The 18,170-nt window shown below is 37.7% G+C and overlaps 1 protein-coding gene across 8 annotated transcripts in view; it reads left to right on the forward strand.

Annotated features, from left to right (window-relative positions):
• Positions 1-18,170, forward strand: part of USP45 (ubiquitin specific peptidase 45) — a 49,845-nt gene that overhangs the window by 14,012 nt on the left and 17,663 nt on the right. For 7 of the 8 annotated variants that reach the window (XM_039725993.1, XM_039725975.1, XM_039725985.1 and 4 more), the window contains 3 exons: positions 8,500-8,645; positions 9,880-9,975; positions 12,514-12,644. In XM_039725993.1, the coding sequence (XP_039581927.1) occupies positions 8,500-8,645; positions 9,880-9,975; positions 12,514-12,644 (373 nt within the window). Of the gene's footprint in view, positions 1-8,499; positions 8,646-9,879; positions 9,976-12,513; positions 12,645-18,170 lie in introns of those variants that run through there. The other variant, XM_039726020.1, reaches the window with a different exon arrangement.

Consider the following 18,170-nt stretch of genomic DNA (forward strand, 5'->3'; position numbering starts at 1 on the left):
GCAAAATTATGTACAATGTGAGTATAATTGCAAAGCATCTTGGGGAAGTAATGCCTATTAAAACATGGTGTCACTTCTTTTTCTACAGTATGATTACATTTTAAAAATATTTTGGACACTATAGGATGGTTTTTCTGAATTTTGTCTTTAACAAAGAAAATTTGCCATAGAAGAGTTATCTTACATAAGATAAGGCCATATGAATTGATAAATTTATCATAAATTAACACATAAAAATATATAAAAGTATGCATTTTATATTCCCTATAAATGAATTTAATTTTCTTGGTATGGATATATAACACACCACAGAAGAGTTGTTATCTTACATAAAATAAGGCCATATGAATTAATAAATTGATCATAAATTAACACATAAAATATATAAAAATATACATTTTATATTCCCTATAAATGAATTTAATTTTCTTGGTATGGATATATAACACCTTAAAATTTTCTGATTTAAGCTTGTTCTCCACAGTTAGCTAGATTTGTTTAAGTGGATTTTCTTGTACTCTGTTGTTTGGTGTAGTGTCCATTTTTACTGTTTGGTTTTAATTGATAGAATGGTCATTCCTACTAAAATAAGATAGTATTAAATTATTGTCTTATATTAGGAGCATTCTACACCTTCTCAATATATGTGATAGTGGATAGAGCTTTGTATGTGTGGCCCTCATCTGTCTACTCTTGATAATGTTGATTTTATTAATTTCTGCTGTAACAGACTTGTCAGCATTTCTGGCTTGTGACTTAGAGAGTGCACTGAATTCCACATTTGCTTCTCAAAACCCACCTTAAATAAATTTCTAAAACAATTGGTTGCATCCTTTAACAGAGATAATCAATCAGTTAGAAGTGTGAAAGGAGAACGGTTGCCTTACAGAATTACACTAAATATTCTACTAGCTGAATGTGCATAAATCCTACTGGTTTTAAGAGATGTTACATATTTTTTGAGGGGAAAAAATGAAGGGCTGCTTATAAATGCGATATTTTGATCTAGTTACAGGTTGTATATTAAATTATTCAATTTTAATAAATTGATATATTGCTACCTTTTGCATCTTTTTTTCTTGGAGCAGTGAATATATATTGAATATACAATGTGGTTTCACTTCTATTCACAGCTTAGTTTCAAATTTATGTGTAATAAATGTTGCAACTTTCTTGCAGATGAAAATGCTATGGTGGTTTTTTTTCAGTTAATGTAATGAAAGCAATTCTGTTCCATTATTGTGCTGCTGGATAAGGCTTTCTGAGTGATACAGCTCTGTGCCTCTGGTTTAGACTCTTAATTTGTGAAACTTTGAAACATCTAAAGCTTTCAGATTAAGAAGTTTAGATGTTTTCTGTGAAACGTCTTAAATTAAGCAACTAAAATTCCAAACTAACTCAGGAAAAGTAAGCGTATTTATAGCAGAGCAGGGTGGCATATGTTTCTGCTGTATATGCATTTGTGTTTAATTTTGGTACTCTGTTTCGAAAATGCTTACATTTCATGTAAATGTTTGCTGATATAACTGGAAACTTTGCTGTAACTGGAACCAAAATAGTATTTTTTTTTGTTTAGGGCTTAGACCTTGCAGTGTGCCTGTCTTGGCAGCAAGAGGTCTGAGAGTGCCAGGGCTGCTCCTGCAGGGCAACCGTGTCTCCTGCTCCGTTCTGGGAAAGGGTTGAGGCTCCGGTGCAGGCTTGGATTAATGCATTAAGCGTGTGTGTGTACTTCCAGTGATGTTTTAAAGGTGAAAGTCTGTGACCCTCTCCACTCTCTCTGCTGAGCAGTTTAGATTGCATTCTGGAAAGCTCTGGGAATGTTGGCCTAAAGATGATTTGTTGGGTTTTCCTGAGTGGCAAGGAAAAGACAGAAAAGGTCTTTGCCCAGGACTGTTGCTTTAGGCCAGGCTCCTTGTTGGAAGAGCCTGGAAAACAGCCGTGTATTTATAAATGACTGGTGTGAATGACAGGGAACTCCCAACCAGAATTAGCACTCTTTGATAAATGACAGACTTGGTACTTCCTCTACAGAAATCTATCTAAGATTTTTTTTTTCTTTAAATTAGACTACCTTTAGGTATTCTGAAAAAATAAAAACTGAAATTGAACTGCAGTTCATGCTGTTGTCCAGAACACAAAAGGACATGATGTATTACTGTGAAAATTTACTGTGCTTTTGTTTTGCTTTAATTTTTTTTTAGTGTAACATTTTATTTCATGTTCCATTGATATTTTCAGTGTAGATATCATTCTTTAAATTATTAGTTGGTGTAGAGTTTTAAAATTTATTTTGTGTATTCACTCCTTAAAAACATAAGCTAATTTAAAAAAAATGAAAAATAACTTGTAAAAAACAAGTAGTGTGAAACTGAAAATTAATTCATATTTTTCGCTTAAAAATCAATTTTGTGCTTTTTTTCCGCATTGCATTTCCATTTCTTTCTAAAAAAGCAATCAAAGTGAAGACAGTTCTCACAGCAGAATGTGGCACTGTAACAAGAATTCATCTTACGTCTGGATTTCTTTCTGTTGTAACAACTGGTTGGCATGGTGCATCATTAAAATTCAAATTGCATTGTGTAGAAATTTCTGTAGAAATGCAGTATGAACATGGATTAAGTAGCAAATGAGGGCTGCTAGGATTTTTTTTCAGTTCTCAAAAGTACAGGATTCATTTAAAGATAAAATGATCGGTTGAAACATGTGAGAGGGTTATATAGATTTCCTAATTAATGCATCTTGGAAAATAAACAAAAGCAAAATGCTTGTCATTTGGTACTAATGTGGTGGAATAGTGTGGCAGCAGGATCCCTGCTTTTCACTCGGCCTCTCATAAAGATTCAACTTCACTTCAGCTGTAAAAATGTGCAAATTACATTACTACTACATGACTGACTTTTGTAATTACATTAAGCGATTGAGATAAATCCCAGTGCTGGGTTCCCAAAAGAATGCTTGCAGCTGTGTGATTTTCACATCTGATCCTATGGTTTGTTGTACCCAGCAATGCCTGCTCTTTTCTTTTTTTTTGCCCCTTTTTTTTAAGAGGAGTCTGTTTGGTTAAGAGGTCATGTTGGGCACAAGCTGGAAGAAAAAAGCAAGATTGCTTTCTAGGGTGTACCACCCAGAAATTTGTTTTGTGGAGAAGGTTAGCAGGCCGTGATGATTGCCACAGAAAGGCAGGTGCAGTATTGTCCATGTGGCACACTTGTGAGCTTCACATGGACATAATGCACATGTAGTACACAGGAACCATGCTGAGACATTGCAATCTGTGTGTCTGCTCATTTACTGGAGAAAACAAATTGTTTTGCAGTCTTAAAAGTGAATCTTATGCGTATTTTCCTTTACAAAAGCCAAATTATATGTTGGTGGAAACATAAGATCGCATACTTTTTATAGAGCAGTTAATTGAATTGGTTTGTGTGGCAATAGAATGGGAAGGAAGAAGATATATTCTCGAATGTTGTAGTTAAATTTATTGTTGGGAGGGACAAGCAGAGGAAAGACGTTTTGCTAATAAATTCAGCTGCCTGGATTTGCCTGTAAGTGAAAGTTAGAAACTTGATTTTTGTTTTGATAGCTGTAATTAATGTATAAAAATAGGTATAATTTTACAGTACCTGAGCGTTGTAGATTTATATGGAAAAACAGGTAGTGTGATGAATAACTTGGCAGATTTGCATTCTGCTGCAGATATTAGCAGTTGACAAAGGATCATATTGAAAAAAGTGATGTTCTTTCTTAAGTGACTTTTACATGTAGTTTGGAGTCATAGAAGACCATTCTATCTACTTAAAATTAACTAGCAAAATAAAGCAGATTATAACAATTCTCTGGATCTGAAAATATACTTTGGCAAAAGACTTTTTAGTTATTGGTCAGAATTTTTCTTTCAAATTTGCTTACTTTCTAGCAAGTTCCTTGCAAAGGAATGAAAACTGCGTCATTGGCAAAAACATTTTTTTAACTACTGATTCTCACCTTTCCTGTCCGTATACTTATTTACTTGTGAGGTGTAACACAAGTCATCTCAGCACAGAGGTTCAAAAGCAGTCCTTGAATAGGTTGCTCTTCCACACTATGCAGATGTCTTTTCTAGTTTATAACATTGTGGCAAGACTCAGAGAAATAAAATTACAGTTTATAATCTTTGATTTGTAGGGTTGTAACACTACTAGCGAAATTCCGCTTTTAAAATGTAAACTTAATGATCATTTCAGAAGAAAACCAGGCTGTTTTTCTAAAGGTTGGATTCTAATTGTTGTACAGTGTTGAAAAAAAAATTTAAAATTTTAGATAAAAAAGAAGTGCCAGACAATTTAGTAGCATTTCATAATACAGCATATGTGAACTTGGTAAAAGACAGTCTGTTCACCTTGCTTTTACTGTGAAGACCTTCAGCTGAAGTACCAGAGTTACATTCAATAGAAAACGCTTGACCTTGGAATAAAAGTGTGTATTCCTAGAACCCTTACTTTAATTAAAAAAAAAAAAAAGTTGCATTGAAAAATGAGCAATAGTGCTTACTCCTCTGGCTGAAAAAAAAAACTTGATGTCATTTATCTTCTTGCTTTCATACCATCTGCACCCCCAGACACAGCTCAGTTTCTTCAGCAAAGGTGGTACGGAAGTCCACGTGTGCTGCAAATGTTTGAAAGGCTGGCAAAACAAATTGTTAGGGAACCCACAATAACTTTCCCTTTGCAAGCGGATGTGTCAGCACCGTGTGTTTTTGTACACCTGGTGCAGAAAGTGGCTCTGCTTTGTGGAATGAATCGTTGTCCATGCTAGTGTTTGCCTTAGGAATCTCAGTCACTGCCCATGAGGCTGGTGCTGAGCAGCTGTGGGATAGAGCAGTGTTCCTGCCTCTGGGGAGCTTATGGGATGGGACCACAGGTGAGTTGAGGAGCCACAAGAAAAGCTGAAGAAAAGAGCAGCAAGAAAAGGATGCTTTGCAGACAAGAGCTGTAGCAGAGGAGCAGCTTCTGCTGCCCTTCTTCCCAGAGCTCTGGTGGGAAGAGGGCTTTCTAGCATGGGGGAGAGCAGAGTGGTGTTAGGAAGCTTTGCTGAGTCTGAGGCTGTGTCTGTGTACAGAAGCAGGTGGCTGAAGGTTGGAGGTGGATATCATAGTGGGACCAGAGGGGGGCACTGATCTGGAGCCTATGGAGAGGTGGTCAGTTGGGTGTGATGATCTGGATGGAGAGCTGGGCAATGGGTTTTGGCAGAGTGCTCAAGTAGAGTGTCTGTGCAGCCAGATACACTTTGTCAAAGGAAGAGAAAGTTCCGGTGATCAAGGCACAGCTTAGGTGAGAGTTTTCCTTGTATGGTTGCCTCAGAAAGATCACCTCTGCAGCAAAACAGCAGGAAGAGTCTGACAGAGGCATGGTCTGAATGTGAGTCCCAAGCACAGTAGCTTAATGGTCACCAGGTCAGTTCTCTAAAATAGGAGTTAACTAGTGACAGAAATCTGTCTGAAATTAATGACTTCTGTGCTTTTCACCCATCCTGCTGTCATTAATATGAACAAGGTCCTTTATAACAAGTATCACTGTATATGGACAAATGACTTGGACTACTTCTTTTATTCTGTTAGGCCAGGAGCTGAAGGTCCTTGTGGGCAGCTGCAGATGACAGCTGTTTTGATGGAATCCTTCAGCTGGAATCCTTGTGTATATCTGCTTAAAAGTCACTTTTCATATCCAAAAGCACTCCCGTTAAATTACAGAATTGCAAGATTGAGTCAGCAAGGGTCCATGAAACAGTTGTTCAGTGCAAATTCACTTTAAAAAATTACATATTAGCTTTTTGATTAATAGCATGCATGTAGCCTTGGGTTAATCTTGCAGGAGGACCCTCCAGCCCCAATCTGTAGAAGTATTAACTATCACAGTCATTACCAGCATGTTCTATTAAGACTGACCAACTCTTCACATGTCAAGTAAACATTCAGCTTCAGGCCTGTCTGTCATTTATCTCTGAGTTGGGGACATTGAGCAGAGCTAAATTAAAAACTGCTGTCCCTCCTCTGTTTCTGTATGTGTACTTAAAATATCTGTGTGTTGTAAGCAAGGCAGCACGTTTCTGTCGGGACTTTCTCACAGATACAAAAAACATAGTAAAATGTCATGTAGATTGTGTTTTTAAAATTATTAAGAAATCAAAAGGCAGTAATTAAAACCTTCTGAATGAAAGGAGATTTCTAACTTTGATACCAACATCCAGGCATTTTTCCAATTTGCTGCTACTTCTCCTTATCCCTTTACGTATATCCTTATCCCTATATATATCCTCCTAATTATCCAGCTTTGTGGCAGTCGGATGTCTGGTTCTCATTTCTTGGGTTTTTAATTGCATATTCATCTAGCTCTTATCACAAAGCTGGATGCTTTGGCTTTGTTTTCCCTCCCTTAAATAATTTGTATGTAAGGTTCAGCAAATGGAACCTTGCTACTTGTGTGAAGCTGCCATTTAACCATGAAGTGAAATGCTTTTATCGAGTTTGCCCTGCAGATATGGTCCGCTGTGGCAGTGCTGTCCATATTTGGTGGCTGTGCAAGGAGAGCCAGGTGGTGCTGCAAAGCATAGCACAGTGAAGCGTGGACAGATCTAGGTTTGACATTTGTCATCCTGTACTGCTAAAGGGAAGAGAAAAATCTGCTTTTCCATATGCTTATGCTTTAATTTTTGCCTGCAGTTTTGTCCAGATGGCCCTGTGAACATTGTTTACTTTAAGATGCTGTCCCAGATGTTTTTGAATGCCGATGGATAAATGCAACAACTGTGGTATACTAATACACAAATTATTTCCACAATTTTGGCTCTTTTTTCCATCTTTTTTTTTCTCTTTTTAACCATCTCTTTTCCCCAGAACTACTTTGGATGGCCCACTTCTCTGAGGGAAAAACATCTCCAGTTACAATATTAGACTTCTGAGAGAGGGCAGTGCCTTTGAGTTGTAGATAACTTGGAGCTCCCGTTCCCATGCTGTGGTTGTTCTGAAGCTCTGAGGGTGGATGAGCTGCAGACACTGTAGCATTCCCCTTCTAAGCATGCCAGTTAAAAGGTGTTGCTTCATGTAGCCCATAAAACAGTGACTGTTCAAGGGTGTGAGCAACTCGCTTGTTGTTTATTATAGTCAAAATCACTTTGTCTGCTTTTTCAAGAGAATTCCGTCTTTTACTTTGCCCTTGTACTGTCTTAATTTTCCACCTGAGTGGAAAGGAGAGTAATTTAAAGCTGTGTAAGCACTGTTAACAAGAACATTAAAAAATATTCTTAAACAGCAAAGCACCTCTAACTCTGTTTTGAAGAACTCTGATACAATTTGGAAGAATAGTTGTGCCTCAATGGCACTGTAGGGTGCAGGCAGACTGCGTCAGAAGCTTGTTGCCAGATACAATAGATATTTTAATGACTTCTTTTTATTTAATTATATTATTTTTTTCATTTTCTAAGCAAGAAGGTATTTAGGAGTGTACATAAAAGAACCTTTTGGCATGAGAATTTCATTAACGTAAATAGGTCTGTTAGTTATTTCTCAAGAACACTTTAATGAGACTTCAATGTGAAACTCATTAGAACAAATACATGAATTCATATGTCAAGACAGAGATTGTAGCATCACAGTTCTTGGCATCTATTAAGTCCATAACTCGTTTACATTGACGTGCATTGTTAATCAATATTTAAGACACTGCAGATGTCAGTAATGTTCACATTTAGTCCTGCAACCATGACAGTATGAAAGTTGCTAGTAGAATTCAAGGCTAAATATTGTTATCTCAAGTCTTTCCATTACCTCTAGGCTACAAGTTAATGACTGTCTAACTTTGCTGCCCCTCATCTATTTAAATAATAAGGGAAACAAGAAATTATGTGGATGTTATAGCATCGTTTTATCAATTTTTTTTTTACTTGAAATTAAAACACTAGCATTGTATGTATGTGGATTGCATTAGTAATTCCTCAGGCTGTGACAAAGGGAGGTGAGTTGAGGAGCAAATGTAGGGATAATGAGTCCACTTGGGCTGTTGACAAGACAGTTGGAATGGAACACTGTAGTTGATAAAGACTTGCAGCATTCAGTGGTAACTTTGGGCTGCCTCCTTTCAAATGCACCAAAAAGCAGCCTTTGGGTGGTGTTTCTGATGTGTATAATGAACATATATCTCAGCTGCCTATTGCTATTAGTAAATAATTCATTTACTTTTTATTGCTTGTCTCATTGTGAAAGTTACAGTCTTATAGGTCAGTATGATTATTATGGAAGGTTTTGTTGGATATATGTAGTTGCTGAGGGCATTTTTTTTACCCCCAGGGGTTTATCTGTTGATGTCTAGTTTTTTGGGGTTTTGATGTTTTTAAGACTGTGTACAGCAGCTTAGAGTATTATCAAGGTATCTTCCACATATTTTAAAATTAATAAACATAATAGGAGGACTTAATTGATTATACTGTGCAGTTATGTGGTCATATTAATCTATAATTTAATTATAGGTTCATCAAAAATCATACGTCTTCGTGAAGAAAACAGTGAAACTGGTGAAATACTGAAAGGAAAAAGCTCTGGTAATGGTGCATCAGTTCCAGTTAAAGGAATAAATAATTTAGGAAATACCTGCTTTTTTAATGCTGTCATGCAGGTAAGATGGAAAGATCATGCCACTTTCTCTTAACAGATTTCAGAAATACTAAATCTATATAAGCTCTGGGCTTCTGAAAAGGTTTTGAGTATTACAAGTCGTTCATTCTGCTTTCTGAAAGTCCTTTTCAAATTCTTTCTACTCTTTGCTATCCAAGGAGTGTTTCCTGTTATAATAAAAAAGAATTCCTGGATCACTGGTGTTTTGCACAGTAACGAAACAAGTGAAAATGCCAAGTGTTTTACACAGTGCATATGTGTGTGGGTTGTACTGTAGCATGTGGTTTTATTTGGAGTTCAACATTATTAGTCACGACTAATGCAGGGTATCTACCATACTGGTAATGTGAATAGTGGCACTGTGTGCATAATGTAAATGTCTGCACTATTCATTGGGATGATTTTAAACCCCTACAATGGATGCAGTTATAAAATTACTGTTATCAGTTATGTTTTTTTTCTGATTACGATAAGAGGAATGAGCTATACTAATACACATCTGTTGATGCTTAGTGTACAAACAATCCAAAATCCTCAAGAAAACCAGTAGCCCTTGTGGGTTTTATATTGCCCCATCCTGTTGCTTGTCAGCTGAGCAGAAATACTCTGTGTCTGCAGACAGGAGTGCACAAGTGAAAGAAAACTGCTACAAAGGTGTTCTGCACTGGCACACTCCCCTTGTACTTATGATGTTGATTGCAAAACCCATCAAGCAGATGTTATCTGCAAATTATCTGTCCATACTTAGGGCATCGTAGAAACCTAAGTGATCTGCTGTCAGAGTTGACCAAAAATAAAGAAACAAAGCTGAGATATGTTGAGTTGGTTTCTCTCCTAAATTCAGAAGGATAATACTTTTCATTGTGCCAAAGCCTTTGTGCTTCATGGGGCATGATGAGAGGGATTGTAGAGTTTAAAAGAGGGAAATGGTTTCTGATAATAATGTCTTCATCATAAAAAAAAAATCAATCTCGTTCAACATAAATAAAAAAGTTATTGCTAGTGAATTATTTTGAAATTACAGAAAAAGAAATAAATACAATTTTAGAAACAGTCAATTCAGTGATTTTTTTAGTGCTCTTTCTAATGGTCAGATCTAAACTTCAGTTATACATTATGAAGTGTATCTGGTTTGGTCTACCCCTGAATCTAGAATATATAACTAAATAAACTCTGTAATTTAACATTCAGCATGTTTCTCATGGTGTTTGTTTTGTTTTTTTTTTTTCTTTAAGAACTTGGCAAAGACTCACGTACTAAATGAACTGATGTATGAGATAAAGGAGAAAGGAACAAAGTTAAAAATCTGTCACACTTCAGATTCTCAATTGGTAAGTGTGCCCTGAGAAATACAAATTTGGGAAAATGTGGGAAGAAGCTGGAGGATGGGAGATCATGTCTTCATTAAAGACACACTGTTACTCTCCCATTTCTTTCACATTTTAATTGTTCAATGGGTTTACATTACCTGTGAACTGATTTCTTTTACAGAAATCATTACTCAGCCCTGGAGAAGGAGGAAGAATTGCTTGCTTTCACATTTTTTGATGTTGAAATATCAAATAATGCTTTACCTTAAGAAAGAGCATCTGGCATATTTTTACTTGCCATTTAATTTCTCTGGTATGAATGTATGATACAGGAAATAGTCTGAATAGTTCTGCTCTAGAAAGTATCTGTGAAATATTTTATTCCAGTCCATCCCTGCCCTTCATTGATAAGGTCTGTAAAGTTTATTACATGCTTCACAGGTCAGGGGATTAAAATGAGAGAAGCAAAATTTCAGTGAGGCACAAATTTGTCCTCAAGCTCATTGCAGGCATATGGGAAAGTGTCTCCTGTGGCTATTATCCAAAGAATATTCTGCTGTTCTGGTCATGTCTTGGAGACTTGGGGTTTCATTATATGTTGTTGGCAATAAAGATAATGCCCCTTTCCCTCTGCTAGCTGAAGCAAACAGTTTACAGAGGATTTTTTCTTAGTTTTTTCCTCTTTCTTCCTGCTGTTTGCTGTGAGCTTTCTGGTGGCAGTGAGGGTAGAGGAGTGGTATTCTGTTTCAGATATCTCTGAAATGATGATGATTTCACTGTGTTCCTGTAGGTGATGTTCATAGCTTCTCCAGGCAAGAACAGTGTGAAATTCACTGTATTGCTGTCTTTATTTCCTCCAGTGGCAGTTCAGAGCAGCAACATGTTTCACAAAGTTATCCTGAGCCACAAGATAGGTCTGGAGCTTGTTTTTGCCCAAAGGCTTAGCAAGCCAGTGGGATGTTTGCTTATGCTTGATGTGTAACTGGCACAGCCATAAGGTTGAAAGACTTATTTTTCTTTTCATGACAATGCTTACAATGTAAGTAAGGTCTTTGGAGCAAAGAATGTGTTTCCTGGTCTTTGTATGCCAATGCAGAATTTGGCATTGAATAAGAGGGCTGCAGTAGTCTAATTAATAGCAATGTAGAAACCTGCAGCTTCTTGCTTGGTAAGGGGCCTTTTCCCACCTTTTGATAGTGCATATAAAGCAAATATTTTATATTTGTGAGTATCCATATTGCTTACATTTTGTGTGGATCTGCTTTCTGGATGAGGTGCCCTCTCCAAGTGTTTATCTGGCACTTGTCATCTGTTTTTCTGAGAGTCAGGCCAGCTAGTAGGGAGCACTGGGGGCACATAGGAACCTTGGAGCGTGTTAGGGAGAGCTGGTGGTCTGTGGTCATTGTGACACATGGTGTATAAGCTGTGCAGGACTTTAAAATTCTGCTTCAATATTGGCTTGATTTTGGCTTGATCCTTCCAGACCCAGAACCTGCTGGCTGGGCTGAACGTCATACCAAGAGGGGCTGTGCAGGATGTGCCTTGTGCCTGTCTCCCAGTGCCACAGGGCACGTGTGGGGTCTGCCGTCAGCTCTTGCTGTGAACCACTGCACCTGGTTTGTGGAGGAACATGTGTTTCTATGGCTGCCAGATGTGTGGGAATTGCAGTGTGTGGCTCACAGATCAGAGAAGCCGGATGCCCCATTCCTTGGGCTGGGTAGCACAGGGCCACTGAGCACAATCTGACGCTGGCCCATGGAGGTGGTCACCTGGGTTGTCTCTCCAGATGAATTTCAGTACATGTGGGGGTAGGAGTAAAGCAGGTAATGGAAAGGTTGCCTCTTTTGGTGAGAACCAGACCAGCTCATGGACATGCCTGTTTCTTGCTTTAAAATTGGCTTGATTGGCTTGATCCTTCCAGACCCAGAAGCTGCTGGCTGGGCTGAACATCATACCAAGAGGGGCTGTGCAGGATGTGCCTTGTGCCTGTCTCCCAGTGCCACAGGGCACGTGTGGGGTCTGCCGTCAGCTCTTGCTGTGAACCACTGCACCTGGTTTGTGGAGGAACATGTGTTTCTATGGCTGCCAGATGTGTGGGAATTGCAGTGTGTGGCTCACAGATCAGAGAAGCCGGATGCCCCATTCCTTGGGCTGGGTAGCACAGGGCCACTGAGCACAATCTGACGCTGGCCCATGGAGGTGGTCACCTGGGTTGTCTCTCCAGATGAATTTCAGTACATGTGGGGGTAGGAGTAAAGCAGGTAATGGAAAGGTTGCCTCTTTTGGTGAGAACCAGACCAGCTCATGGACATGCCTGTTTCCAAAGCTATTGGTTACCACCAAGAATTGTTTGGTTTTGCAATTATTACTCCTGAAATAATAAACCTCTTCTTAAATTATTTCAATCAAATGATTGACATCAATGTTTAAAAAAAAAACACCCTGAAACACTCTTAAGACTGAAAGTTACATTGCTCTTTATCAGTATCAAGTGACTTGAAAGAAGTCTTGTGTCATTACTTTTGAAATCTGATGTGTAATTTACCTTTGTTTTTGAAGGATCCTTTGGTGGTAAACCTGTCCAGCCCGGGACCTTTGACTTCAGCAATGTTCTTGTTTCTTCACAGCATGAGGGAGGCTGGAAAAGGTCCTCTGTCTCCCAAAGTGCTGTTCAGCCAGCTTTGTCAAAAGTATGTATTGTGTCCTCAAGCTCATCTTTCACTTACGTTTTTAATTTTAGTTTCTAGTGATGTGTTTCTAAGTGTGCAATGTTTGTTGTCCTTTCTAAAGAAACTGTTAAATTTTTACCAGGCAGTCCAGAAAACAGCTCCTGCATGTTTTAAAGTTGGAAGGACTCCTTGTTGCACACTGGGGTTGTACCTGCTCTCTGTGTAACATGTGGTCCAGTTCATAACCATGGGCACTCGGCAGGCTCCAAACTGAGTGTGAGGGGGCAGAAGAGGGCATGATAAAACTGAAGAAAATAGGACTACCTTCCAGGTTTTGTTGTTTGTTAGCATAAAGCTGTGCTAACACTACAAGGTGTACATAGGTATTTTGTATAGAAGAATAAGGTTTTAAATGGGGAACTTCTGCTATGATGTCTAGCCTTGGCATCAATTCAAAGTTAAAAGGGTCTAACAAGTAAGGACTTGAAGCAGTACTGAAATGGCATATGGCTCCAGATTGCAAAGAGCTTACAAGCCCTAAAGAAACTCCTGTTTCTTGGTGTGGAAAATGTTTACAGTGGTGCTTTGTAGGTACTTTCAATTATGATGCAAACAATCTTGCTTTTAAAAACACCTGTTGAAGACCTACTTAAAAGTAGATACAGATATTTAAATGTTGACTTACTAGTAACAGAATCTGTAAAAGCATAGTAACTGGAGGATGGTATATATGAGTCTCATATTTAAAAAACAATAATGTTGTGTGGTAATTTATTTGCTACAGTATTGCTGCATGGAACTTTTAAGCATTCTGCAGCATGAGAGTTAGGAGGAAAGTTGTAGCCTCCTACCGTGGAGTTCCAGGACAACCTTACTGAGTAGGAATGGATTTAAAATATGGTAGAAAGAAACAAAAGCTTTTAGAATAAAGCAGGGACAATTTAATTCTGTAAAGAAGCAAGTCATTGCCTTTTCTTTATCCTCAAAATTCAGCTTCAGAAATTTAATATTATATTTTTTTCTATTGTACTTGTCTTCCTTTTGATTCTTTTGAGCTGTAAAAGGAAATGTGTGTAAAGTTACCTTACAGCATTTTTGAGTCAAGCAGCAGTGTTCTTTGTTTAGCGTTATTTACCTGGAAGAATAATATATAGGGAAGAAAACGATGTTGTTTTCTCACTCCTCCTTGTGTTTCAAGACTGTCTCAAAAAATGTGAGTGTAAGAATTAAATTTGGCTGAGAAATAAAAGGAAAATTATTAAATAACACTAGTAGTTTTTTCCCAATTAGTACTAAGGATTGAAGGGAAAAAAATATGTAAAACATGTTTTGAAGACCACAACAAGTTTCCTGAAGAGATGACAGGATGAATATGTAAAAGGAAGAACTACACTGACACAGCTACTGGGGAGAAGGACATGGGGAAGGGCATTGCTATTGTAATAGTAATGTTTTGGGTTTATATTATATTACATAAAGGTTTGCTGACTCCAGTTGCAACCTCTTTTTTTTTTTTAAATTAATTCTTTCCCCATCACAGATCTTGCTGTCTCAGTGCAAGTATACAGTATGTCACCATACTTTTCTTCAGCAAAGCATTTATGAAGGAGGTTGTACAGATAGTGTAGGATAGAAAAGGGTGCAGACACAGCCTTGTTCAGCTGCAGCTCTGGCTTGCACCTGAATGGGATCCCAAAACCCACAAGTGGATACATGTTCACTGCTCAAAAGCAGTAAGAGAACTGCAAACTGGTTCTTTTAAGAGTCTGAGGAGATTACAGTGTGAAGTTCATAATCTTGTGTATGAAAGGACATTTGTGGTGTTTTTTTTTTTTTATTAAATAATAAAAGAAAAAAATGATACCATGTGTTAATTTTATCAAATGGTGGAGTAGCCAGGTTGAAGAAGGGAAGAAGAAAGACTCATCCACTTCTTTCTGTAGCAACTGCTCAGTGTCTGGTACTAATTCATCCACTGTTAATTTTGTTAGTGTTGCAGCTGTCAGATGTTTTGCAAGGACAGATTGTGAGCATAGCTACAGGGCCCTTCTGTTGGTTTTCCACTATGCTGAATATCAGGACTGCAGACTTCTGACTTATCTGGAGACTTTGTGACTAACGCAACACTGATGTATTAAGAGGACATAAATTTATTTCCTTTATTTGTTATGATTGAGTAATTTTATTGGTGGAAGAAAGCTTAGTGTTGTGTAGCAAGTAAATGTTGAAGCATGTAAGTGGTAAGTCCAGAAAGGAGGTACAGAATTTAGCTGCTTCAAACCTCCATTAAATAATTATTAATAGTGGTATTTTATTGCTACATTACCATGTGGGAAAAAATACTTCCCTAACAAAGATTTTATTGGTGTTCATGAAATCTACATAGGTCTTTGTTCTCCAAAGACCATTATTCATCCTTCTCATGTGCAGAAAGTGGAACTGGGGACAGAGGTGGCACTGGCAGAATGAAGGTCATGTGTAGTTAGGACTGTTGATATTAACAGAACAGTAGTTTCAGAGGGAAAACCTAAACAATTCCATATTTATCACTTCTGAGAGGAAATGCTAAGGAAAACTTAATGTTATACAAGATATAAGAGTTAAAGGAAACAATTTTTCTCATTAAGGAGTCTTTTTGAGCCTTTTCTTTTTAAATAATACTGCTGTATCTAAGAAGATATTGAAAAATAATCTTAGAAGATATTTTTTTGCTTGTTTATTTTTCCCATTTGACTTTTACCCTGTAAGTATAATAGCAGCAGAACACACAGTTTGTTTCCTTGACAGTAGTTATGGATTATTTTGTGTCCTTGTCATGGCTCCTTGTGCCTTGCTGGTGGTGCTGTGTCATGTTGAGGAGCTCTGACAGTGGAGATTACAGCTTCTCTGGGCAGTGGCAGTCAAGAGATAGAAGACATCAAGAAACTGCATTCTCAGTAAACTTTGTCAGTGTTTTCATAATTTTAGGAACAAGTTTGTGAGTGCAAAGTAGACAAATTGCATGTAAGAGTGTGTGTTGGCAGCAGTCACCTGTACGTGTTCCTGAGCTATATGTTCACTTCTGTTTAGCAAGAAGACCTGTGTAGCATTTTGGAGAACACAAGTATTTTCAGTGTGTGGTATTGGTGAGCTGTGTAAGCAGAGTTTATAGGCAAAATGAAGAAGAAAACCAGTAATTTTATTAGGTACATTGGCAGTGTATTCTCTGTTAGGGTTAACCAGAATTTAGGGAGGGGTAACAAAAATAGGAAGCCTTTATGCCAACAGGGACTTGAATATTGTGAGTTCAGGCAGGAGAGAACATGAAAAGAAGACATAACAACAAGAGAAGGCAACGAATGATAAATTAGCTGTGCTTCTTTAATTGCCCTCATAAGAGTTCAAGGAGGTGTCTCTGAAACTGAAAGGCAGCAGATTTAGAGCCAGGGGGAAAAAAAAGGCAGTTTTTTTAGCATTTTATAGGGCTAACCTATAGAACATGTTGTCAGAGTAGAGTGCTGCTGGAAATCTTAGCAGAACTTAAAGGAAGAAAGAATGGATCTGGTGCGTTGCAAGAAAGTAGAGGTATCTCATTTTCTCTTTTGGGGGAAGATGAGACAAAAATGATGAAATGAATTGGTCAGTACATCCAAAGGAGAGCCAAGTGCTGTCTGTCCAACACAGTTGTGCCTGGTGTTATCTGTTACTTACATGAGGAGGCGAGCCCATGTTTGGCTGGGCTCCTCCCAAGCACCTCCCGCTGAGCAGAACTCCCTAGTGTATGTACTGCATTACAGGATTCCTGTGCATGTTGCCTTATGGAAAAAAATCAAATAGTATCTTTTGTTTTCTGCTTCCAAGTGCTTATTGTTGTTTCTAAAATTTTCCAAGGTATTAGGCTGTCTTCTGCACAATAGTAATTCTTGAAAAGATGACTTAGGAGAAGATTTTTATTATAGACAGTAAAAGTATGTCAGCTCTGTGCAGTATGATTGAAGGACTTTAATTGTATCCCAGTTCTGCTTTTAAAGCACAGCTTAACTTCCCTCCAATGAATATAATATAGGAATTAAAACTATTAGTTTTTTTTCTTTAAAATACGATGTCACTATGTAGTTTTTGTTATTACAGTCTTCTAGGAAGTAGATCATCGTGAAAAGTATTTCTTTAAGTGACAGTCAAGCAATTATAACTGGTCTCCACATGAGCAAGGAGAGGCTAGTAGATAAGATGTCACAGTTGTCCTTCACCACTTCTGGCCATTAGCAGGAGTTCAACCTGTTCTGTCATTATCCTGCTGACACTGTACAACAGGTTGTATCGCATTGGCACTGGCTTCCATATGTCAGCACATCTGTGAGCGGCCAACTCAACCAACCATCTCCAAGTCCCCCACTTTTGCCAAGGATATTGCTTGAAGCATATTTTCAAGGAGACGAGAGCACACATCTTTTAGTTGTCAGATTTCTGTGTATCAGCATGGATTCATTCCTTTTTCTTCTCTCATACTGCTTTATACATGTCGGAAGTTCCAGTAAATGCATTGTGAGATGTAAAATTCCCTCCTTTCTTTTTATTATTATTTTCCAGTTTCCTCTTGTGGTTCCTCCCCCCACCCCAAAACAAATGCACTAATTTCAAATATTTTTACACAAAACATGAGATATTTAGAATTATATGCAACATTACATAGCATGCTTTGTACAAGAATGACAAATTAAATACATTTTAAGCAGTGTTAATAATGACATAATTTGTCAGTCCAAGTAAATGACCCAGCCTTACAGGGAATCTTTACAAGTCACTTTCCCTGCCAATTCACCTTTAAAGTGGTAGCTGTTAGATTCCCATCATCCTTGTTTCCATTAAAATCAGGCATATAAATTTAGTGCAGGCCCTGAGAAGCCTAAATAATCTTGTACTTGTAAATGCACTGTGTTCTAATAAAATGAAAAAAAACCTCAAATCAAACCAAAATAAAAAACTTACATGGCTGGGTTAATTTCCTCCTCTCTAATTTAAGCTAATAAAACTGTGTGGAACATGCAGGTAAATTATTTTACTTTGAAATACAAATTAGTAAATTAATTTGCTCCTGGAATGATTTTTGTATATTCATCAGTGGGAGGTTACACTGCAGTAACAAAAAGTATGTGTGGGGCTTTTTCCTGATTTGCATTGAAGATTTAGTTCTGTGAGGTGTCTCTGCAATGAAAAGAAAACCCCTCCTGTAACCGTGATGGAATTTTTGCTCGCTCTTTTGTCAAGTAATAATTAATTTTCTTCCCTTTTATTATAGTCTCGTAGAGGTCCTGCTTTTGTTGCCAAAAAATAATAAAAATCCTGTTAGTAGCAGGATCCAGAGCTGCTACTGGATATATGTGAAGGGTTTTCTTGCTATACTGGAGCTATTAACGTGCCTGTATTGGAGGAGATGGCTGTATATACTCATTGATTCTCACTGCCTCAGGAAAACAACAAATTTATCATAAATTAATGATAATACTGTGGCTAACTAACCAGATTCTCAGAATTGGACTGATTTTGGCATCTGGGTTTTTTCAGATT

Source organism: Passer montanus, unplaced genomic scaffold, assembly GCF_014805655.1.
Source record: "Passer montanus isolate IOZ18808 unplaced genomic scaffold, ASM1480565v1 scaffold11, whole genome shotgun sequence".
Taxonomy (NCBI): domain Eukaryota; kingdom Metazoa; phylum Chordata; class Aves; order Passeriformes; family Passeridae; genus Passer; species Passer montanus.